The sequence below is a fragment of the Paramisgurnus dabryanus genome, chromosome 9 (genome assembly GCF_030506205.2).
Source record: "Paramisgurnus dabryanus chromosome 9, PD_genome_1.1, whole genome shotgun sequence".
NCBI lineage: Eukaryota > Metazoa > Chordata > Actinopteri > Cypriniformes > Cobitidae > Paramisgurnus > Paramisgurnus dabryanus.
In genome coordinates this window covers 40,827,753-40,854,435 of record NC_133345.1, presented here as the reverse complement: position 1 = coordinate 40,854,435, position 26,683 = coordinate 40,827,753, and the positions used below count along the sequence as shown (strand labels likewise).

Genomic DNA, 26,683 nt, shown 5'->3' with positions numbered 1-26,683 from the left:
ATTTTTTTTAATCCAATGTTACCTTAGGGGCTCGGTAGAGATCAGCCTCAGAACAATTATCAATACATACACAGAGTTTTAAATTTATAAATAACGCTTTGGCTTTAGGTTTTTTTTTCATAAATGGGGTAAGTGCGGTAAAAATTGGGTAAATCTGTCTAGTGGATAATCACGGTATTGCAGATTAACTCTTTCCCCGCCATTGACGAGATATCTCGTCAATTAAGAGAAAACGCTTCCCCGCCAATGACGAGATTTTCCGTCTTTCCGCAATACCGCTACTATCCACAAGGTGGCGCCCTTCCGCAACTTTTTAAAACCGGAAGTATTGCCCTATGGCAAGCTGCTGCATGTCCGTGTCTGTTTTAAAGATCGCTCTGAATGGGATCTCTATGAAAAGTCCGTCACAAAAATGGAATTATTTTTGCTTTTTGCTCAGAATATGGTGTTTTTGCAAAAACCTACCCATATTCAAAAGCTGATTGCAAAAGAACCACTAAAGGTAGGATGAAACGTTTTTTTTTTTGTTTGAAAGCAGAGGGTCTGTTCTTTCATTTGGTATATTGTATGTTTATTTATTTTAAGAAGAACATTTTCTGGAAGGCATTAAACCTTGGTGAAAATCATGAAAAACGCTGGCGCTGGCTGGCAACTTTTTTTAAAAACGCTGGCGGTGAAAGAGTTAACATAAAATTAATCAGGAACAAGTTTTTTTCATGCATTTTTTTTAATTGACAAGATAACTCGTCAATGGCAGGGAAAGAGTTAAGGCAACCACTTAATTTACATTTTTAGGTTGAACCAACAAATTTTTGGCAGACACTTTTATCCAAAGCAACTTACAACACATTCAAGTTATGTTATCAGTATGTGTGTTTCCTGGGATCAAACTCACAATCTTTTGTGTTGCTAATGTAATGCTCTACCAGTTGAGCTACCAGAACAAGTCTATAAAAGTTCAGTTTATTAAAGAATGAAAAGTATCTAAATATATTTATATCTAAATTTAAAGTTTTTACGCTCGAGTAAGGTGGTTTTTCAGAAAAAGGAATAAATCGCATTTACACTCTAAAAATGGCTGGTTTATTTTTGAACCATAATGGGTACATTTTGGATAGAACACGTGCTGGGTTTAAAATTTACACAATGCTGGGTTATTTTAACCCAACTGCTGGGTTATTATACCCCATGGTTGCATAACAACAACCCAACATTGGGTCATTTTTAATCCAGCACATGTTCTGTCCAATATTATCCCATTATGGGTCAAAAATAACCCAGCATTTTTAGGATGAACTGGTCACCATCAACGGCAGTTTTGAACTGCGACTAGTTAACATAACAAGTTTATTATTTAAGTTAAAGTAGCATAGAAATATTTGTTGATTTTGGCAAAATTTGACAGTTCCACTTCATTTGGCGTCACAAGATCCGACAAGTGCATAATATCAAAATGCAGCGAGACCGATTCAAGAGTCAACTGCTGTGTATGCTTTTGAGTCACTCTAGAGGTTTTTCAATGTCATCTGCATGTCGGCCTGCGCAGTGCCGTATAAAGTCGATCACGCGCATCTTCATGGTTTTTGGAATGACTTTTTGTGAGACAACAAAATTATGTTTTAGTCACATAATATCGTCAACAGTGTTGGGGAAAGTTACTTTTAAAAGTAATGCATTACAACATTAAGTTACTCCCCAAAAAAGTAACTAATTGCATTACTTAGTTACTTTTCATGGAAAGTAATGCTTACCTTACTTTTGCGTTCCTTTTTTTTACTTGGCTGAGGCTTGATTTCTTTCATGCCTTGCAGGTGTTTATAATCGCAAAAAATTCAAGCTCTGGCCTGCCATCTCCGTTTCTGACTTAAACTGTTTCACCTCAGGCGCACAGAGAGCGTTTTCTACGTTAATATGTTCAGTTTAATTCAGTATTATTTTATTTTTAAATTGAATTAATTAAACTGAAAAGTAACTCGCATTACTTTTTTAAAAAAGTAACTCAAATATTCATGTGTACATTTATAAAGTAATGCTTTACTCTACTCGTTACTTCAGAAAAGTTATATTATTACGTAATGCGCATTACTTGTAATGCGTTACCCCAAACACTGATCGACAACATAAACGTATTTTTCGCAATAGTTTTTTGATATCCCGAAAATAACGCTAACATTTTTCGCAAAACTTTAATGAAAACGCAGCTATTGGTTGTTTTGTTTATATATTGTTTATATATGTTATATGCCTTTTTAAGTAATAATGGATTCGTTCTTTTCCCACTTTTACTTAACAGCTTAAATAGATTTTTGTCATCGCTTGTTGAAATGAACTAAATGATTTTTGCACTCCAGTCCATTTGCCTGGACAAGAGTTTCTTTAGAAGAAGGACTTTCTGATATTAGCTGTGTCCAGAAAGGCGTCACCAGATGAAGAGATGTTGAGTTGTGTGAAGCGCAGGGGTGAGATCGAAACTGCCCCGCGTTTATCTGACATCGACAGCTGTGCGGAGTTAATGAAGGTTTGTAATTAACATGGATTTCCACTAATGTTCAAGGGTTTTGTATTCCAATTTGAAGTATTAATCCCATTAGATTGAAAGTACCAGCACCCACTCTCACAACCCTATGGCCATTCCCATTGAAACAACAAAAGAAGCCATATCCAGCGGGCGAAAAATCATGCCATTATAAACAAGCATGTGAATATGTTCCTCAGCAATATTTTCTGCTTTCCACCAAGTCTGTTCGGTCGCTCGTGTACAGCATAAAAAATCACTTGTGTTTCTCATAGATGTTTTTAGGAAGGGATTGTTGGCGTGAGGTTTTTGCATTGCCTGAAATTGACTTTATTTTGCTCTAAGGCCTTGGTTGTGAAGGATGTTTGGTGTATTGCTCATACCCACCGGTCTCCACCACATGGCCTTCCTGCTTCTGTGCCTTTGATGAATGCGGCTTCTCGTTCTTGAGCGCTTGAGGCAACGTCTCCTGGCTTGATGTCTCCTTATGAATTTTCCATGTACGGTTTATTCTTTGTCATGCCTTCGTGAGTTTCTGCCTGCCAATTCTCATCAGCGTCTGCTGGATCAGGACGTCTAATGTGGTAAATATAAAAAAAAACAAATTAATAAGAAGGAAATAAGACTGACGGCTCCCTTTCTTAGAGACTGTTCGTTTTAGGAAGAAATTGAATTTTAATAAAATGATTGCTTTGTAAATATTCATCCTCACACCTCTGCCAATCAAAGCACAAGTTTTAAAAATGTCTAGGAATATGAATGTAGAGGGGGAAATATTCATTTCTGTACACAAATAAAGATGCCTAAAATGTTTTTCACATCGATGCCATAGAAGAACCATTTTTGGTTGGTCAATGTTCTTTAACTTTAATACCATTTAGACAAAAAGGTTCATCTCTATGGCATCATGAAGCAACTTTATTTTAAGTGTGGGAATGTGCTGTATGAGTAAGGTATCTAAAGGTTGCCTGAGAAGTAAACTTTATATTTATAAGAAAAATATTTGGTTATTATATATATTGGTTCTTCCTAACCCCAAAATAGATGGAAGAAGACTGAAAAAGCCAACCAAAGCTCAGGTCTTACGAAGTTAAAGAATAATAATTGTGTTACAGAAAACATTGTTAACATACTGTATTAGCGTACTGGCACATGTATGGTCTTTCTGGCAGTCTGAAAGCATTTTATTTTATGTTTTTGTCAGACATAGAAACTCAAGCACCTTAATTAAAATTAAATGCTTAAGGATTTAAGTGGAGACATGTGACCCTGCCTGTGAAAACCCAGCTGAAGTCATTTTTAGTGATTTACCAGCATGTATTACATATTTTACGAGTGCATAAATCAATACAAAGTGAAAATGTACGATTATTATAAAAAAGAAAAATTAAAACCCCATCCTTAAAGCAGCCCCTAACCCCAAAGTCATAGAAAAATGTACGAAAGTGGTGGTACGAATTAATGGGTCATTCTACAAAAAAAGGTGGAAATGCTTGTCACTTGCTTTTGCAGACCCCTTAATCATTTAATTTGACCCAATAATCCCATAATGATATATATATATATTTAATAAATATAGACTGTCCTTAAAATGGTGAGAGAGTTTATTTATTTAATTTTCTTTTTTCCTTTAACCTTTTTTTTAAATGTTTTTCCTGAAAATTGCCCTGTCCCTTTGATCATACATGGAAGTTGAACTGTGTACTTATTATTTAAAACCATGTTTTTTATTAAACAAATCTATTACATTTACCTTTAACCCTGCATGAATTTACTACAACACTTTCTAAAATATCATGATATATCTAAGAATGTTGAGATAAGATTTTTTGGATGTCATTATTGTTACTTTTTTTTTTATAGCTGGGAGTGTTAAGATCTTTACATAAAAATACATTATACTGAATAAGTATGTGATTGTTACATCTATGATGAAATAGCACATGGCTAATAGCAGCCATTTTGTTAAAATGTTAGTTTTTTTCTGTAAATGTCATTGGCGTTTCGGTCATTGGTGTTACGGTCATTGGTATTACTTCTCTAATGAGTACTTCCTAAGCACTATTCCTTTAACTGACCAACATAAAAGCATAAAAACAAAACAAGATGAAAAAATGTTTAAGATTTTGGGCCCTATCTTGCAGCCACCACAATTGACTTTGTCAGTGACGCATGTACACTGTAAAAAAAATCCGTAGAAATTGCAGCTGGGTTGCCGGTAATTTACCGTAGATTTAAATTTATGTTATTTACTGGCAACATTTTGTTCAAAGTTGAATGAACATTTAACATTTACAAGTCTTTGTCTTTACAGAGTAAAACTAAAAAAACAGCATCAAGCAAAACGTTCTGGGAAACAAAATCTGAAGCAAAAAACACAAAAAGGTTGATGATGATTTCTGGTTCCCAGAATGCTTTGCATGAGGCTGTTAGTGTATAGTTTTATTCTGTAAAGATAAAGACTTGTTAATATTTAAAATTTATTTAACTTTGAACAAACTCTTGCCAGTAAATAACATAAATTTAAATCTACGGTAAATTACCGGCAACCCAGCTGCAATAACATTGTAATTTCTACGGATTTTTTTTTACAGTGTATCGTTCGTATTTTGCACCGGCGCACAGCGGGTTTTTCCCTCCACAGACGCACGTCAGCAAACTTGGGAATGAACTTGCCCTCCCTGGGCGGTTCAGCGCAAAAAAAGGAGGTGTGTTCCGGCGCAAACCATCCCTGATGCTATTTTGCAGTTTCAAAAAACAATTGCGCCACTGACCAGAAAAAAAAAGTTTAGAGTCAGTAGTGCGTTGCGCGTGGTTCATTATGCTATTTTAAGGGCGCATGCTTGACCATATAGCGTGCACAACGCGCACACACTTTGCTTATCTAATCTACACAGATGCAACAGTTATTTTTGCAAATCATAAATTGTTACACTAAAAAATATTGGTTACACTTTATTTTGATAGTCCAGTTTAGACATTCTACTAACTATAAACAACTTTGCAACTACATGTCAACTAACTTTCAGTATTTTGCAACTATACGTCAACTAACTGTCATTAGTGTATTAGTAGACTGTAAAGCTTGGGGTTAGGGAAGAGGTTTGGGTTAGTGGAATAAGTTGACATGCACCTGCAAAGATACTTATAGACAGTTGAATGTCTTTTGAGATATCATCACCAAAAAGTGTTAGTAGATATTAAGCAGACATTCTACTAATTCTCTAAAGATTGGTAGTTGTTACAAAGTTACTTATAGTTAGTAAAATGTCTAAAGTGGACTATCGAAATAAAGTGTTACCAAAATATTAATACACGAGATAAGGGGAATCATAGTGGTGAGCATTGTGGTGATAGTTTTTATTTATTGTGTGGCTGCGTTAAAAAAATTATCATGCAAATAACGATTAAAATATTTTCATAAGTTTGTTGTGTGGCTGTATTACGTTTATTTTATGTAAATAATAATTAAAATGTTTTCATAAGAAACCTTAATGTATATGAACTTGATTTGTAAGTGTACTTTGGGGTTGGACCTTGGTTGTGTTTCTTGGGTCCGATTTCAAAGCCCCAAACCCTTTCAGCGGTGAGGGTGGACACAGCGATGTCCTCTGCTGGCGTCTGTGTAGAGGCAGATCCACCTCCCGTAACACGGCGTGCCCGATTTATGCTGGCAAGCTTGGGATTCCTTCGTCTCCTGACATCATTGTAGCGCTTGGCGCAATGATGGGGATGCCAGCTGATGAGACAATTGTGGCTATTTCCTCTCACGCCTGTTTAACCTATGCTGATTTGGGCAGGTTTCTCCCATCCCCATACAAAACAACTTCTCTGTCTTTGACTGCTCTTACAAGAACGTCGGTCTCCTCGGCTGTGAACCGCTCCTGGCGTGCGCCTGGTAAATCCGTCATAATAATAGCAACCCGCCATGGAACTGGCACCCTTGCGTTTAAAGGGAAAGTTGGATAGCGTTCTGATTGGTTTATTTGACGTTACGCCCAAACCACACCTATGAATAATGAACCTACTTTAGACCAACCTCTTATTGATTTGCGCCCGGCGCAAGAGTTATTTCTCACGCCGGGAAAATAGCAACAGCGCCCAAGATCCGCCCACAAAGTCACTTGCGCTTTGCGCTTCGTACTTGCGTTTCAGATCGTTAAAATAGGGCCCTTTAAGTTTTATCATATTCATTATCTATTATTATATTCTTATTTTGTCAGGTATTGAAGATACAATGTCATGGATTCTTTATTAAAATGTATTAAAAAGTTAAACATAGATTAACCCCCATGTTTTGCGGATTCATAGATTTGACAAGTTAATTAATGCTATTAAAAAAGTTTTGGGTATGTTGAAAGAAGTTCATTTAAGCAGATTTCTGTAGAATGACCCTAATAATTCCACCTCGTTTCATCACTGAGATGAAACTAAGATAAATTGAATTTGGGGGACACAAATAATACAGCAAAAACTGTATTTGTAATTGTAGGGCAGTTAAAATGTTTCTTAACTTAAAACACATTTTTCCCATTTGTGTGGTTTTACATCTTACACAATTATTTAAAGTATAGATTATTATATTATTTACAGTAAATAGTATATTTTTTATTAAACTTCTGCGATTTCTGCCTATGTGCTTGTATATTATTATACCTGTTTGGTGTCAGAGAATCGACAGTGCATTTAATTCTGGAGCAATTTTGTACCACTTTACCTATAATTACCTCAACATTGAAAGACGGTGAGGTGTGACAGCAGGATTTTGTAGAAAATCGAATTTTTGAGTCCCGAAAATGTACGTGTGAGAGAATGCGTTTGTCACTCCTGTAAGTAACCGAACTCCATATAAACGCAGCTGTAAAACCAAAAGACCGACAGCCATGTTTTGCTGCTGTGTAAACATGGCCAAAGTTATATTAACAATTTCCTTTAATAACATTTAAGCATTGAGAGCCTGTTGCACAATGATTCGGTTCTTTAGAGCAAGACTCCTTCAGTAATTTAAACCCCTTTATTGTGTTTTTCTGGACCTCAGACAAGTAATGAATTTGGTCTTTGTTTGAAGTTAATTCATTATATGAGGGCAGCACAAAGGTGCTTTCTAAAACTGTTCTCAGAACAGAGAAAGAGAGAGAGAGAGAGCGATGAGATTAAAGCTAGACTCTAGTTATCTCTGTTCAATTTCATTTGCCTTCCTGTTCTCTCTTGGTTTTCAAAAGAATGAAATGCCATTAGGAGTATATCTCATCTTGACTTCCTCTCAATTAACAATATTCAGATTAAGGCGGTTTGACGCACAGTGTTTTTGATCAAGTATATTGATCCATTTTTCTTTCCGTACCAGCTTCATCTTTCCCCGCTCTGTCAGTGTGTTTGATTATTTTAATTACAGCTAAATGATATTTTATACTTTAATAAAGTAACAGCACATGTGCATAGTGTCTTTATATCAGCGAGTGTGACGTGCTTTTATACAGCACTTTAGCAGACAATGAAAGTTCATAAATATTTACAGAAGAAGTCCCAAAAATCTCTTGTGTGTGAAACTACTTTCGTAGGCCACTGATTCAGGATCTGTGAATGCAATGCTAGTTTTAGAAAATACATCCAAACGTTCACGAAAAACACCTTTTGTTTCTGTAAAAGCAACTTCTCTCTGCATCTGAGGTGACGTCCACTAATAAAATAAATTACTTTGTTTGAATTTTTTTATGTTCTGGACTGATCCAATCAGATTTATGGACTGGAACTGTAAAAAAAAACATTTTAAAAGTCCCCTTATAAAAAATATAAACAATACTGTATTTTAAATATTGTATTGTGAATGTAAATGTTTAAACAGCTTAATTATTTTGATAGCATCAGTGTGCTAATCCTCATTGATGGACTACTATCAGTCAATTAACATTTAAAATGACTTTATTGACAATGTTATCTTTAAATCTAAACATTTAATCAAAATGAAGGACAAACACTTAACATTGTATCAACAGGTTTCTATCTGTTTATTTATTCACCTCATACATAAAGGAAAGCCTAAAAGTCTTTATTTATAAATTATCATTCATGTATTATCAGTTATATGTTTGTGTTGGAGGTCATGACACATTGATGATTATAATGAAACAACTATTTAAAACCAAAATCTTTATAGCTGACATAACGCACAATGTTTCTGCTTATCTCATGTTAATGTTGATATCCAATGATATAAAAGACAGTATAGCGATTTTTCTTAATAAACCCGACCCCCTTGAGGCGTACCATGGGCAGAGCGAGTCACAAGTATGCAACACACACAAAACATCACTATCTCTGGATAACTTATGATTCATTACATAGTTGTGTTGTTTACATTATATGCACATAGGTGACGACTGCGACTCATGACCAGGTGGAACCGCCCCATTTCAACGAAATCCAGCGTTAAACAAACACAACAACTGATACCCCGAATATACAACCTATTTGTTGTTTCCAAAGGCTGGGTTTATTGGGAACTAAACAAGCTTAAATTTCTCTTACAAACAACAACACACTTCTTTGGTGACGTTGATTTCGTGTCAGCTCTTGGTTCGTGTGTGTGTGTGCGTTATTCCGGTTAGAGTGACCATATATGGACTTCCACTGTACTTCCTGCACTGAAATTGACCATAAAATATATAAAGCAAGATTGTTACATATAAATCTTTCATGTTCGATAAAAGCTTTCGGCACAGAAATACTGCTGTTTTGACACTTTGCCCATGTTTAGGAATCCCCCCCTTTAAATATGAACATTGTTAAGTATTAGCTCTGTTAATAGTGTGACGTTCTGATACCATGCTACTTGATATTGAACTCTGCTATATACTGTACTGTATACTGCTTTCCTGTAGTTTAGCAGGAAAATAGCAGGGAAACCATGATCCTAGAAAGATTCAATTTCCCAGCGAAAACACATACGGATAAAATGCATAGCAGTAAAAAAGTGACTAAACGCAAAACATGGAAATACAATGGAAATAAATCATGTTGTTAATGAAATATTTTTACCTTGTAAAGACTTCAATACAAGCTTGTTGCAGTCGTTTTGTTTATTCAGGCAAATCTGTTTATTTTCATGAAGGAGTGAGTAAATATTTTCATTTGACAGATGAATTACATCCCTCTATTTTTTTACAGGATCACGTTGCTTCGCAACAACACCCTGCGCATCATTAACTCCAGCCGCACAGACGAGGGAAACTATGTGTGCAGGGCTGAAAACCAGTTCGGATCAGCCGAGTTAATGACTGTGCTCCTGGTGAAAGGTAACCGATCCATCAGTCTAAACTCAGCTTATGGTTAACAGCCCCCAACCAAACACATCCCTACCCGCTTGATCTGGATGAGAGAATAGTTCAATGTAGCTGATCAATAAGAGTTTTAACGGCCATTTAGGAATCCATTTCCTATGGTTTATTGATTGTTAAGGAGATTGTTCTTTACCAAACAAGACATAACATGAAATGGTATTTGCAATGCATTTAATCTCCAAAAAGTGATGTATCCCCATATTGAAAAAATACATTTTACAGTATATTTAAAAATATATTTCAAAATATACAAGAAATGGCCAAAAATATATATTTGCTAAAATAGTTTGGAATTCCTTTTTTTCGTGTGTGTGTGTGTGTACTCAGAGTTTGATACACACACATGCTGGTGATGGTGTCATGGTGCGCTGGTGACAAGCACGTGCTTTTGTTTCAGAGCCCATGCGGGTGGAGTTGAGCCCCATCCGGGTGGAGGTTACAGTGGGAGAGAGTGTGGTGCTCAGCTGTAAGGTCACCCATGACCCCTCTCTGGATGTGTCCTTCCTCTGGCTGCTCAATAACCAGCCGCTCAACGCTCAGCATGAGGGCGGTCACTTTGAGTACATTCAAACAGTAAGATGTTTTATTCAATACAGCTTTGTCTCTCTGATCTTCTGCTGATGTTGTAGGTGACATTCGATCACAATGAACCTACTGTATTGGTATTTTGTGTTGGTTGTTGTGTGGATTGTTATGTCATCTTATAACGCGGCTCGCTGGAATGCTTGATTCTGATTGGGTAGTTGTGACATTATTTCCAAATAACATCCACTTAACACTAATGACATGGTATCCAGGATGCTGCAAAGTTTCATATTACACAGACATTAAATACAAATATGTCTTTTAATAACATATATGACATTATATTTACAAATTATTAAACCAAATAGTGTGTCCGTGACATTTGAATGTCTTATCTTAACTTAAAAAATAAACAGGTTTTCCTCATGGAAGGTCTGTATTCGAAATATAAAATATTTCAAATTAATATTTAAAGGCATAGTTCGGCCAAAAATAATATTAAACCCCTGATTTACTCACCCCCAAGCCCTCTGAGATGCATATTTCCATCATTTTTCAGTTATTTTAGAAAATGTTTTAGATCTTTCAGTTTATCAAATGTAAAGTTACGGGGTCCAAAAAATGTAAGTCATGAAAATGTACATACATCCTTCACATAATAAATCCAAACAGCTCCACGATGATAAAAAAAAACGCATTCTGAGGGTAATCCACATGATGTTGTTGTAGAAATATCCATATTTAAAACTTTATAAACGAAAATAACTAGCTTCTGGTAACGCCGCCATCTTGGTCCAGTCCGAATTCAAGATGAGAGCGTATGCAGTTTATGGAGGGTTACTCTGCTGCTGCTCTGTGCCCCTGCCCTGAGAATTTGTCATACGTCACTAAGAAAAGTGCGTACACTACGCTGATACTCTCTCCTGAATACAGAGAAGTCTAAGATGGCACCGTCGCTCTTCCACCATATAGTTCTCATTTTTTATGACCTTAAAAATGTGCCACGTTTTATTTTGTGCCACCATACATACTTGTGTAACTATTCATGTAACAGTCTTTAAATAGGGAAAACATGGAAGTGTTTGATGGCTTTTTAATTCATCCCTGTTTGGATCCTAAGGAATGAATGGGGCTAAGCTAAATGCTAACACATTTACAATGCGCTGTACAAAGATTGCATCCAAGCATTGAAAAAAGATAAGTATATATTAATTCCTCTAAGTTGAGTTAAAAACATTATAAAATATTGAAAAATGGTGGTGTTTTCCTTTAAGTGTGGGTATCAGTCAGTATTATCGTTAATCTGATTTGGCAGATTAAACCTATATATCAATAGTGCATTGGTACACTCATGGTACAAAAGCTGTCCAAGGGATGATAGCTTTTTAAAAACTTCCTAATACAGTATTTACATTTAGTCATTTAGGAGACGCTTTTGTACAAATGAGGTAAACAATAGAAGCAATTATAGCAACACAAGAACAGCAATACATAAGTGAACTGGAAATAGTCTCATCAAGTCCAACACAGTACTATACATAGCCAAGGGTGGTTAGTACATTTTTGTTTAGTAGTTTTTTTTTTTTTTTTAAGAATGTACAGATGAAGAGAAAGGAAAAATAGAGAAAGATAGTAAGCCCAATATTAGGAAGTGAGGTAATGGCATAAGAGATGGGTTTTGCACCAGTATGCATCATTTACTGTACTATAGGTACAGATATGTATATATTTGGTATCAATATGTACATTTGAGGTACTAATGTAGTTACAAAGGGTACTGACCCAGTGACAGCTTTGTAGTTTTTTTCGAAAGTGTGCAAGAAATGTATTTTGTTATAACAGTAAACACATCAGTCATTGGCCAAAACCTAAAAAATTTGCATCTGCCAAAAATATCTATCTCACCATGGTATATGTTTTTATTTTTGGGGGTATACTGTACTCCTCTTCTTTTTACACCAATATTCAACTGCTGTCATTACTGTTGAAAAGAGTATCATAACTCAATCTTCAATCTGTTACTCCTGCACCACAGTTACTTATTTTAGGCATGCCACCTTGCACCGAATCCTGCTTTACCTCGAATGAGAATCAATCCAGCTAAAGGTCAGCCAGGGCTACATGTCATCATGATGAAAGACCCACTGTGAATCACACCATCATGTTTATCAGAGTCTCAAAGGAGCATCAGCCCCGTGCCCCCACCATCTTCCCGGCTGGATTTAGGACCGTCTATGATTAGAGAGCATCAACAGGCGTTCTGCCACCACAAAACCCACCAATGAAATGATTTTACACGCTCAGATGTTTGTTCAGGATTGCTTTGATTTTCTTTTCCAAAGCAACTGGTTGCATTGTGCCAGAACAAACAAGTAAATACTTCAAAAAGGCAACTAAAGGAGAAAAAATCAGTCGGATTTCAAAACAAGCTTTAATGAGGTTTTTATGCATAGAGGCTTATGCTATTATACAAAAAATAATACAAAATATGTACAAATATGGCATATCTAAACCCAAAATACGGCTAAGCTAAAAATGTCAAGCACCGATTTGATTGGCTCGCTTTACGCAGTTTCACTAATGCCACGAAGATCACAGGTTTTCATCGGTCTGCCAGATTAAAAACAAAACTAAACAAACTAAAACAAAAGATGTGTTTTCAAGGTCATCTTGATGCACTTCAGATTTACCAAAGAAGTTACCAAGTATGTAAGAATCGTGTACATACCTTTTTAACAAATATTCCAAGATTAGGCTTAATGTATAGTTATGGTTATCAGTATAGGTAATAAATTCGTTTCCCATTCCAAACAAAGCTTATGTTTCTAGTAACCTTAACTTTAACATGCTACCCTGAAGCCATCTCCTCTCTGCTGGTCGTTAATGATCTAATATGAATGGATCACTCCTCAGTTCCAGCTATAAAGTTAAATACAAGTTTTGTGATCTCAGTATTAGATTATGAGCATATTTAATTCCTCCCTCAGGCTGACAGCTGTCTCTGTTACATGCATATATGTGTGGAGATTTGTTACCCAGTCTGTGAAAACCCAGCTAAAGTTATTTTGTTAGATTTACTACATAAAATCATCCTACACAATGTAAAGACCATTCTGTGAAAATATAACTTTGATATCTTCAATATTAAGTGAATAAGGTCATGTCAAAGATCGAAATTAAACTTTGATCCTCATAATCTTAAATCATTAGACTATCAGAATTTTACAGACAGGGCCACGTATGATGTATAAGTCTGGGTTGTGGGAATTACAGTACAGTATTACATAAGGCCTCAAAGCGGATAATTGGTGGTTGTATAGCAGCTAAAAGGCTGTTTGGGTCGTTGAGTTTTGAGTTAAATCATTTATTGTAACATTAAGTTTACAAATGTCTGTTTATTGTTATTTTTTACATTTACATTTCATTTAGCACATGCATATAAATGAGAAATGCTCTGCGATTCACGCAGAGGAGACAGTAATGAGTAGTGCCTCAATCCATGTTGAGCAAATTCCTTTCAGTTCACAAACACAGAATGTTTAATTGGAAATCGAATTGGAATGACATCAAGTGAAATTTACATCAACACAGTCAACACAAGAATTTCATTTGTCCAACACAACAAACTAGATATGACAGACATAGAAGTACACTCTAAAAAATGCTTGTTATTTTCAACACAGCATTGGGTCAAAAAGAGACAAGCCCAAACCCATAGTAATTTAGCCTATGGGTTGCTTTTAACCCCAATGCTGGGTTGTTTTAATTCATTTTTGTGTCAAATATAAACATTTTCTGGGTAAATTTAACCCATTGGCTGGGCTAGACTATTTTTGACTATTTTTGGGTTGAAAATAACCCTGCATACACGGCTTAAATGGTGTACAGTGGTGTGAAAAAGTGTTGGCCCTTGACTGATTTATAATTTTTTGCATGTTTGTCACACTTTAATGTTTCAGGTCATGAAGCAAATTTAAAGAGAATCTTTTGTCCAATTTTTTTTTTAAATTTCCTTTGGTGTGTAAGTGTGTATTAGTACATGTTAACAATATGCATAAGTAAACAATGACACTTGTTATCATTTCCAACGTAAATGTCTTTTTTTTTGGACTGCAACAAACAAACAGATTGTAGGCAACAGTTTACTTCCTGGGATTGGTGACCAATCAAAGATAACACAAGTAAACACAACATGCAGTTTTTAAATGAAGGTTTTAATTATGAATTGAAAACAAAATCCAAACCCACATGGCCCTGTGTGAAAAAAAGCTTGCACCCCTCCTATTAAAAAAGAACTTAACTGTGGTTTATCAAACCTAAGTTCAGTTTCTATAGCCAGCTTTAGACATGATTATTGCCATCAAGAAATCACTTAAATAGGACCTGCCTGAGAAAGTAAAGTAGGCCAAAAGATCATAAAAAGCTACACATCATGTTAAGATCCAAAGATATTCAGGAACAAATAAGTAAGACAGTAATTCGAGATCTATCAGTCTGGAAAAGGTTATAAAGCCATTTATTAAGTTTTGGGACTCCAGTGAACCACAGTGAGAGGCATTATCCACAAATGGCAAAAACATAGGACAGTGGAGAACCTTCCCTGGAGTGGCCGGACGACCAAAATTACCCCAAGAGCGCAGCGACAACTCGTCCAAGAGATCACAAAAGACCCCACAACAACATCCAAAGAACTGCAGGCCTCAGTTAATGTCAGTGTTTCTGACTCCATAAGAAAGAGACTAGGCAAAAATGACCTGCATGGCAGAGTTTCAAGACAAAAACTGTTGCTGAGCAAAAAGTACATAAAGGCTCATCTCAGTTTTGCCAGAAAACATCTAGATGATCCACAAGACTTTTGGGAAAATACCCTGTGGACTGACGAGACAAAAGTTAAGCTTTTTGAAAGTTGTGTGTCCCATTATGTCTGGCGTAAAAGTCACACAGCATTTCAGAAAAAGAGTAAATTATGGTGGTGATAGTGTAATGGTCTGGGGCTGTTTTGCTGCTTCAGGACTTGCTGTGATAAATAGAACCATGAATTCGGCTGTCTACCAAAAAATCCTGAAGGACAATGTCTGGCCATCTTTCTGTGACCTCGAGCAGAAGCGAACTTGGGTTCTGCAGCAGGACAATGATCCAAAACACACCAGCAAGTCCACCTCTGAATGGCTGAAGAAAAACAAAATGGAGACTTTGGAGTGGCCTAGTCAAAGTCCTGACCTCAATCCTATTGAGATGCTGTGGCATGACCTTAAAAAGGCGGTTCATGCTTGAAAACCCTCCAATGTGGCTGAATTACAACAATTCTGCAAAGACGAGAGGACCAAAATTTTTCCACAGCTCTGTAACAGACTCATTGCAAGTTATACCAAACGCTTGATTGCAGTTGTTGCTTCTAAGGATGGCCATACCAGTTATTAGGTTTAGGAGACAAAGGCTGTTTCTCAATTCCAAGAACGCAAAGAACAGACTTGCGTCCTCGTGGAGATCAAACTTGCCAGGCGACCTCGGAAGAACGAACTCAGAAGGTCGCGAGAACACAGAACGCACTTATGAGAATTGAGATGTGTGCGATCTTCCTGTTGGTCACCTGACCTCCGCCATTGTTTTGCCGCAATGACTTCTGGGGCGTAAAGCGATTTCAGCGCGCAAGTCTGCACTCGATGCATCCTCGATATCAAGAACACATCCGGGTATTTTCATGCGTCCTCTGTACTTGCGTTCTTGAGAATTGGAATGAACTTCGACTGTTAATGATGACGTAGAGCGAGGACACGAGAACGCAAGATCGCTGAAGAACGCATATTGAGAAACAGCCAAACACTTTTTCACACAGGGCCATGTGTGTTTGGATTTAGTTTTCCCTTCATAATAAAAACTGCATGTTGTGTTCACTTGTGTTATCTTTGATTAATATTTAAATTTGTTTCATGAACTGAAACATTAAAATGTCACAAACATGCAAAAAAAATCAAGAAGGGGGCCAACACTTTTTTTCACATCACTGTATATCTATATAAACTGGTATGGCCCAAAACGCTGATTTTAAAACTATACTGTTCGTTGCTGTTTTATCTAATCAAATGTTTAACAATCTTACCTTAAGTGTTAGCTTTTTAAATTTGTTCCAGTATATGTAAGGAAAATCCAAGCTTATGCAGAAATGTAGATGAAACAACATTATAAAACGTATTTTCTTTCATTTTGAACAGCTATCAGTAAGTTAGCACTTTAGCGCTTGTATACTATAGAAGCATTGTGGTGTTTGATGTTTCTTTAAGATGTTAGAGATGTTTCTTCAAGGCTGTTCAGGTGGAGTTCATTACAGCCTTGCGGTACAGTGTTTATTCCCACATTACAAGCGGTATACTGAATTATTTATTGTACATATGTAGTTCTTAGCTGTATTCCCATTTGTGCCATATCTTCAAGTGCAAAACCACAGAAAGTGCCTATTCAGCAAACAGACCCAGAGAACGCTTGCTTTACCGGAATATTCAAGGCACTTTTTTATCTATAAGTATTTTCTGTTTTAGTTAGTTGTTATGTATAACAGGCTATATAACAAAGACAACAGCAAAACATCTGAATTAACAACTGCAATGATATTGTCATAGAAATGGCTTTAATTATTTCATTATTGTCTTAATATTTGTTTCGTTTGATTTTTGGCTAAAAAAGACCCGTCACGGTCAAAGACGCCCCCGTTTTGACAGCACAAGCCAGACGAGGGTATGGCACCCAGCTGTCTGAATCATGTGCTGTAATTTTAATCAGGCTCTGTACTAAACAGCCGCCTGCAGACCTTGAATTATTCGCAGCATGGCCCGGGGCGTTTCTCATTTCCACAGAAGAGCAGATCGAGGAAAGTAATGGCAAACGTTCTCCTAAACCGAACAGGAATCTCTTAATCCTCACAAGCCAATAGAGACTGTAGCAGCAGCCTATTGCTCATGTGTCAAGCACTGCATGGAGGTCTGTTTCTCTCTTTACCTCACTTCTCCCTTATGCCTTCCCTTTTGTCTCCATTTAGCAGTCTTCCACAGCAGACCTGATGATCAGGAGCATTCTTCTGAAGCATGCTGGGAAATACGGCTGCCGGGCACAGACGAGCGCAGACAGCGTGCTTGCTGAAGCCGAGCTGCTCGTAAGAGGTTGGTACATTAAAGAAGTCTGTCAACCTGAAGCTTGGTTCTTAAAAAATTACAGGTAATAAATATTTTAAAGCAACATGTAACCTGAGTATTTTCAACCCAGCATTAAGTCAAAAACCGTATGAGGTTAAATTAACCCAGAAAATTGTTATTTTTGACCCAACAATGGGTTAAAACAACTCAGTATAGGTTAAATTACAACCCAAGGGGCTTGGCTCATCCCTTTTTGACCCAACGCTGGGTCCTAGCATTTTTAGGAGTGTGGACCACAATGCACAACGATGTCACACCTGTGGCGTTTGCACTTAATTTACCCCGGGATCAAGGGCCTAGGGCGTTCCGTTTAAATGTTCCATGGCCTGAAACAACCCAGTATAGGTTTATTTATAAACCAATGGTTGGTTCTGTCCAATATTTACTCAATCATGAGTTAAAACAACCCAACATGTAACATAATATTTTGTTGTACTATGAACTACATCCCATAATATGGTTAAATGTCATTAGATGTTGTCATATACGGATGAAACATTTTTGCACTTGGGTGTTAAAAGCCATTTGGTTGTAACAAGGCCTTGCATTTGTGTATTTAATGAACAGTGTGTTAATTAACGGTGGTCTCACACGGATGAAAATAGGAGGCTTGATTTGCTCCTGTGCAAAACAAGTGTCAAAAAAAATATTTACATACAACACCATAACATTTCTCTAATAAGTTTCTCTGTGCACAGTTCTGCCTAAAAACAAACACAATTATTGGCATACAAACTTTGCATTTTCTATCCAACCCATTTATTCTTTTTTATTAAAATGGAAATTATACTACACAAAATCATGTACTTCTTGCATATGGCATGCGGTTATTGCTTGTACAAACAGTATGTCTAAACACAAAGCTCTCCAATTGTATTGCAAATATATTTGGCCATCCCAGGCTACCACATAAAACAATGAACCGCAGACAAACTAGATTGCACTTTGAATACAGAGGAATGCTCAGTCATGTGATTTGCGATTGGCTGGCACGGGCCCAAGACATAGACTAGCGGCATCTCATAATTGCACATTGATTTCATGATATCCTTGGCTATTATCCTCACAAAGAAAAGTGTAATTTATCCTCTGCCTCAATGGAGCACCATTGATGTGTTCACGATGTGGGTCTGCACATCATGTGCTTAGCTCTGGCTCAGACTGAAAAACCTTTTTCGTGGTCTCCATCCAGACCTAAAACAGAAGCTCTAACACTGCCAGTGTGATGCCATGCTGTGCATATTAATATGCTCAAATGCAAAAGCACATTCAGGGAAATCTCTTAACAAAGATGCTTAAGAAAGCATCTGTAAGTTTAACCCTTTGATTGATATATTGTAAATTCAACTGCACATGCATGGGGTTTCTCAATGTGCAATGAGCGTTGCTTGGATTGCATACACTAAATAATAAACCTGTACATAAACAGAGTCTCTATTACTATAACAGAAGCTATAACATTGAGTTATCTGGGTAATTTATTATCCAGTTCAAAGATTTACTTAAAGGAGAAGTTCACCCTAAAATGAAAATGTACTGATTATTTACACACCCCAGTTTTCTGGTCCTCGCTCACTTCTGTCGTCAAACAAAATATCACATTAACACATCCCACATTCGCACATTAACAACACCTGTTCACTGTGCATGATGGGCTAATAAAAGTAGATTAAAGACGTTTATTCCTGGACATCAGAAGAATGGATGAGAGGAAAATGTGAAGAAAATCTTGTTGTTCTTGTGGCATCTGTCGCTTCCCATCTCTTTTAGATTATCTGAAATGATAGACATGTGTTTGTTTCTAGGTCCTCCTGGACCTCCTGGTGTTGTGATTGTAGAGGAGATCACAGATAGCACAGCCACGCTGTCATGGAGCCACGGCGTTGATAACCACAGTCCCATCACCACCTACAACATACAGGCACGTAGCCCTTTCTCTCTGGGCTGGCAGACAGTGAAAACCGGTAATCACCTCTATGCACATCAATCTGAATTCTGTTTGTGTGTGTGTGTTTCACGGTTACACTAAATATGTGGAGACTGCCTGCTCTCTAATCCTCTGAATACCTCATTACTAGGTAAATAAGGGCTCAGTCCAAATCTTTGGCCTTCAGCACAGCATGGTTAACAGTGTGTATCAATGCAGATCTCAGCTCAGGGACTTGACTTTATCCCCATCTGTTTATAAGGACGTGTGGCAGAGCCTAGTTGACCTCTGTTAAATGTCCGTTGTGCTTTTTTAAATGTCATTGGCTGATTACAGATGACAAATTATTATGAAGGTCATTGGTAAGTTAACCTTCCTATCCGCGGCCATTTTTGGGGATATTCTGTCTATATTAACATCACAGTCAGTTGTTAAATAGCAATATTTGGGCAGCTTAAAGGAATATTCAACTTTCATAAAGTTTTTTATATATATGGGTTTTTTTAATGAAAATTGAGTAATTCTTTAATATTTTTCAGCTGTTATTTAACATCTTTTTTATGTGTTCAAACACGGACAGTCAGCAATGGATATTAGGAAAGTTTTATATAATGTTGAAACTTTTTTCTTTACACTTCAGATGAATAACTGATAGACATGAGACATAATTAAGTTAACATAAAACCTTCCAAACATTGTTATCAGTTCACTTTGCAAACAGTAAAAGCATAATAGCTGAATGGAGACCATTCCTTGTCTAGAAATAAAGTCCATCACACAGATACAGCGATCAGAAGACAGTAGTTTTCATTGAGAGTTGGCGATTCAAGGCTACATGAGTGACATTGGTGATGCTGTAAAGTACAGCAAAGGTAGAGGCAGAGAATAAAAAGCGATATGCAATACGCGCAGCTTGAGCATGGGACGATTGGGGAGCCCAGATAGTAATCGGCTGTCTGATACATTTTATTATACTACGGGTCCGTTGAATGTTTGAATCTGATTGGCTGATAAACGTTCTGAGGTGTGCAATTATTTTCTGGAAGACACAAGGAAAACGTAGTTCCAGGCAGCTCTCTTGAACGCATTACAGTTCCATATCACTTCGCATAGTTAACCATAATAACGGATTAACAAAAACAACATGACAGACGATTTTCTGAGGCAGTAACAGCGCTGTTTAGAGACTCTCTCTCTCTCTCTCTCTCTCTCTCTCTCTCTCTCTCTCTCTCTCTCTCTCTCTCTCTCTCTCTCTCTCTCTCTCTCTCTCTCTCTCTCTCTCTCTCTCTCTCTCTCTAATAACTTCATTAATAACCGCATTAGAATGCTATCAATGGCTCAAGCCTCCATTGCCAGCATTAAAATGATGTTTTGGAACAAGCAAAAGAGTGTTGGAAGATACGTGGAAGAAATAGTCATACTCACAATGGCAATTTAAGTACAAAAACCAGATGAATCCCTTTAAATATATCATGTGATCGATGTCTTGGGGGTAACCGTAGTATAAGTGGAATAATTGAATTCAGTCCTTTGATTTAATTGAAAATAATTCACACCGATTTCGCGTTGTGCTGCATTACCACCTTGGGTGTGCATTATTTTTGAATAATTCAATGGCCCGTTGTCAATTATTCTTTGCATAATGCAGTAATTTAATAAACGAGCAGTAAGGTTTCCTTCTTTATGATGTCAAAGCATGACTGCCATATTTAATTAAAAATGCAAAATAACAATGCTTAAAAATAAAGATGGACTGATATATTGTCCAATATTCGGTATAGTTTTTTTTTTTTAGAATATCGTCTATTGTCTGATAGTAAAAAAAACGGCCAATAGTTAAGATTCGACTTAAGACTCGTCCTCAAAGACTTCAGACTCGACTCGGACTCGAGCTGCGGGACTTGTGAACAATGTTTATTTTTAGGAAATGTCTGATGAGCTCGCTGTTATTCTTTATTTTTAAAATAATCTAAATAGTTTCACACTTTGTCATTATTTGTCCTGGGCTTACTTTGAAAGCTGTTGCAGTATTAACAAAACCAGTAGTAATCGAATGCAGATGTAATCATGAAATGTAATAAAAGAGTTGATACATTCATATACTGTAGTCATTCATATCAAATACAACCGGCCCTTTGAGAGCAACCGTAATGCTGATGTGGCCCGGGATGAAATTGAGTTTGACACCCCTGTGCTAAAAAATGAGGTCAATGCAGCATCCAACTGCTTGAAAGGTTTAGGGTTGAAAGATAATGGAGTGAATTTGGGATGTATGTGGTCACAAAGGAATAGAAAGACAGAAAAATAGAGAATAAGAAACAGATAAGGTAGAGCGAGTGGGGGGAGTTACTATCTCAGGTTTATGCCACAGGTTCTGTACAAGAGTTAACTGTAGACTGAAGTCGGCCCAGAGCTTTGGTCCACGGCCAGCTCCATCTCTCCACTAAAATTAGATGTGTTAGAATGAAGAGCCAGTCTTCTGGGCAAACACACATCTCCTATCTAAGGTTTCTCATGTATTGATTTAAACCATAAGTGAAATTGAATTCGGAAATTCACTTTACTAGAAGTGATGGAAACATTTTTTTCAATTACTTATTCAAAGCACAATTACTCAAAGTAACTAAAGCACTGAGCGTATGGGCATCAATCTGGTTGTTTAAGAGATGCGGGTTTTGCATCTGTAGCAGGAATTTGTTTATTAAACCCACATCACTGCTGCAATTGCCTGTTGTGCCTTCATCTAAATGATTTTGTATTTCCCATGTACAGTATTTACTTGTTTGGTCCCCTTATTGAGCTTGAAAAAAATGCTTTTAAAATGCAGTTCACCCCGTACTACACTGTCAGAAAAAGGTCACTGGGGCGGTACCCTTCTAAAAAGTACATGCTTGTACTTAAAGAGTGCATATTAGTACCTAAATGGTAGATATTAGGACCTTTGTTCAAATGTCAAAGTTAAAGAATTGAAGTCAAAGTTAGTTGAAAAGGTTTACTTTGGTTTACCTGGTAAAGTGTTTTTAAATAAGGTTTAAAAATATAATGGGTAACACTTAACAATAAGGTTGTATTTGTTAATATTAGTAAATGCATTAGCTAACATGAAATAACATTGAACAATACAATTTCTCTTTTGATGCTGAAATTAGTGTATATATATATATATATATATATATATATTATACATATATATATATATATATTATACATATATATATATATATATATATATATATATATATATATATATATATATATATATATATATATATATATTATACATGTATGTGTGTGTATTTATATATACATAATTATTATACACAGTACACCCACATATTATGTAAACAAAAACTTTTATTCTGCAAACGATAAGTCACGATAAGTATTTAGTTAAAGTAGAGGAATGATAACAGCAAGAAAAATAATTGATTATTAATATTTGTTTAATTAAATTCTTCATTTTTACCCAGCATTAAAATTATTTGATTCTCAGTTTGACTTTTTTCTTTAAAACCAACAAAAACAAAAATATTAAATCAAAAAGGCTTTGATGCAAAGACTGAAATATCAACAATGTCTTACATCCCATATCAACAAAAAAATCTTAATAGAAAGTACAAGAAAATACATTCATAACACCATTGACACAATGTAACACCAATGACAAAATGAGAATATAATAGATAATGAATATGATAAAACTTATAAACTTAAAAAAAATCCATCTTGTTTTGTTTTTATGCTTTTATGTTGGTCAGTTAAAGGAATAGTGCTTAGGAAGTACTCATAGGGAAGTAATACCAATGACGTAACACCAATGATGGTAACACCAATGACATTTACAGAAAAAAAAAACTAATATTTTAACAAAATGGCTGCCATTAGCCATGTGCTAGTTCATCAGAGATGTAACAATCACATACTTATTCAGTATAATGTATTTTTATGTAAAGATCTTAACACTCCGAGCTATAAAAGAGTAACACTAATGACATCCAAAAAATCTTATCTGAAAATTCTTAGATATATCATGATATTTTAGACAAATAATGTAAGGCATCTCACAAACCTTTTGCCTTCCTCCACTGCACCTCTTTCACTGACCTCTTGACCCATGAAAAACTTCAAAGAGCTGATGCATTGTTTCAAAATAAAAGTGCTTTGGGTAGGGTAACACCAGTGACATAAATTTGGTGTACAAATATTTATTTGATATTATTTATATTAATAGTGTATTTTTACCATTTCAGTGTTGTAGTAAATTCATACAGGGATAAAGGTTAATGTAAATTAGATTTGTTTTATAAAAAACATGGTTTTCAATAATAAGTACACAGTTCAACTTCCATGTATGATTAAAGGGACAGGGCAATTTTCAGGACCAGATATAAAAAAAAGTAAAAAAAAATAATAATAATAATAATAAATAAATTGAATGATTAAGGGGTCTGCAAGCAAGAGACAAGCATTTCCACCTTTTTTGTAGAATGACCCTCCTGTAGCACATTTGGTATAGCATTGCTTTAACAGCCCAACTAGTCATTGATTTGATTCCCAGAGTAAACACGTATTATAAAAGTCACTTTGTATTTAAGCATCTGCCAAATGTGTAAATCTACAATGTGGGACACTGAGTTGTCCTCGAGTGTTTCTACACATATCTCATCTTTAATGGTGCTACATAACCAAAACCGTTTTCCGGTTCCTCACCACTTTTCTCCTCATAATCCTCAGATCCAGACCCGGTGACAGGAAGCATGGAATCTGCCATGGCGGTGGAGCTCAACCCCTGGGTGGAGTACGAATTTCGGGTGGTGGCCACAAACGCCATAGGAACGGGTGACCCGAGCGCCCCCTCCCGGGCGGTCCGCACTAAAGAAGCAGGTATCTGTCAAAAGCTCGCTCACCCGTGAATAACACTGAGCTAAATGTCCTCACACAGAACTCTAAATAAATAAATGCTGCTCACACACACACCTCGTTTATTCTCCACTCGAGGGATCGTGTAGCTGTGTTGTGACACATTTTTACCACTGCTGGCGCCCCGTCTGAATATTCAGGGTGACCCTGGTTCTATTTTAATTGGAGGAGAAGTGGAGACTAAGCTGCTTACATGAATTTAAACAAGTTTTGCGTGCTAGTCGAGGCAGAAAGGCACTCGTGCCCTCAGGCAAAGAGGCTGCAGAATTCTCTATTTATATAAAACAGAAAGACGGCTTCAACACTCACCCATTCAAAAACATTCAGCAGGGCCAGGCCTGTTGGCAGAGGCGCACTGTCATAATACGTATATGAACATAATGACAGCTTCTGCTTTGTCTTCATTTAAAGCTGTTTGAATTATTGCCGTTGTCATTGTGTTATCATACGCCACCGGGCGCTTTTTCTTTCTTCTGCAAGTTTTACGCATTTTTGCTCGTGCAAAAAAAAAAGAAAGACGTGCACTGTACTGTTTTTTTGCATGGTTTTCTCTAAGAAGTTATGCTTGTTTTCTTATTAGCTGTTAATTATGAACAGTAAACAATGACCTTGTCATTTACTGTAAACAACATGCATTTTTAATAATTAATTAATACAGTCGTCCCAAAAAAATAAACATAGACACTTGCATGCATTAAATGTGTATGTTTTAGAAAACATAATATTAAACCAATTGGCATGTGCAATTGTGTGATTTTTAATGGATGTAATTTTGGATTTAGTCCATACTGATGTCTTAATAGTGTAAAAAAATTTATATAACAAGATTTGGCACTGCTTACAATGAATAAGGGACAAAGCAACACTCAACACGGCCACTCTGGTGTTCAAAGTCCCGCCTTACAGATAAAAGAACCAATCATCAATCAATAAAAACAGAAAGTTCTCTGCGGGAGCGGCTATGTACAGAGTCGCATGTGGCACTTGATGTGTTTTTAGTCCAATTTGAGCTTATAACAGAAGTTATGGTGCAGTTAATATCAGGTGCAATTGTTGCCCAGAGGCTTTGCAAACATAGCCGCTTAGTGGCCCGACTTCCTTGGTGTAGTTAATCACATAAAAGCAATAGTTTAGACAATAATGAACACTTTGTTACTATTTGCTTACCCTTATGTCGTTCAAACCCCTGTTGGCTTTCTTTGTTTTTCGGGACCTAAACAGAACCATTTTTTTACTTTTATTTTGTGGTGTTTGTTTTCAATGGGAATGGATTGTGACTGACTCTTCAATCTTCAAAAGGACTCCATACGATTTGTGCCAAATGTCCCGAAAGCCTTCAAATGGGTTTGGTGAAAACAAACTATAACGTAATTCATATTTTATACATGTCTGGGGTTTGAACAACATAAGGGGGAATTAATATTGAAAAAAAAATTAGAATTTTCATTTTGAAAAAAAAACTTTCATGGAATTATTGCATTTATTTATTGCACACATATATATATATATATATATATATATATATATATATATATATATATATATATATGTATGTATGTATGTATGTATGTATGTATGTATGTATGTATGTATGTATGTATGTATGTATGTATGTATGTATGTATGCATGTATAACATGTATATGTATGTATGTATATATATATAATATGTATATGTATGTATATGTATATATATGTATATGTATATATATATATATATATAATATGTATATAAATATATATATATATATATATATGTATATATATATATATAGTATATATATATATATATATATATACATATATATATATATATGTATATATGTATATATATACATATATGTATATATATATATATATATATATATATGTATATATATATATATATATATATATGTATATATATATGTATATATTATATATATAATAAATATATATATATATACGTATATATATAATATATAATATATATATATATATACATATACATACATATATACATATATATATATATATATATACATATATAAATATATATACATATATATATATATATATATATATATATATATAAATATATATATATATATATATATATATATATACATATATTAAAATACATATATACATATATACATATAAATACATATATACATATATACATATATATATATATACAGGGTGCGATTTGCCGGGGGGGATGCGTGAGATTTCCCCCTTTCTGGTCAATGTATCCCTGCCTCTGCTTAATTATTTTTATCCCCGTGGGG

At 35.7% G+C, this 26,683-nt stretch overlaps 1 protein-coding gene across 2 annotated transcripts in view; it reads left to right on the top strand.

Annotated features, from left to right (window-relative positions):
- cntn5 (contactin 5) overlaps nt 1-26,683 on the top strand; it is a 286,113-nt gene that overhangs the window by 237,728 nt on the left and 21,702 nt on the right. Inside the window, exons 13-17 of one of the 2 annotated variants that reach the window (XM_073815840.1) lie at nt 9,683-9,810; nt 10,253-10,428; nt 17,417-17,534; nt 19,373-19,531; nt 24,229-24,378. In XM_073815840.1, coding sequence (XP_073671941.1) covers nt 9,683-9,810; nt 10,253-10,428; nt 17,417-17,534; nt 19,373-19,531; nt 24,229-24,378 — 731 coding nt within the window. Of the gene's footprint in view, nt 1-9,682; nt 9,811-10,252; nt 10,429-17,413; nt 17,535-19,372; nt 19,532-24,228; nt 24,379-26,683 lie in introns of both variants that reach the window. The other variant, XM_073815839.1, reaches the window with a different exon arrangement.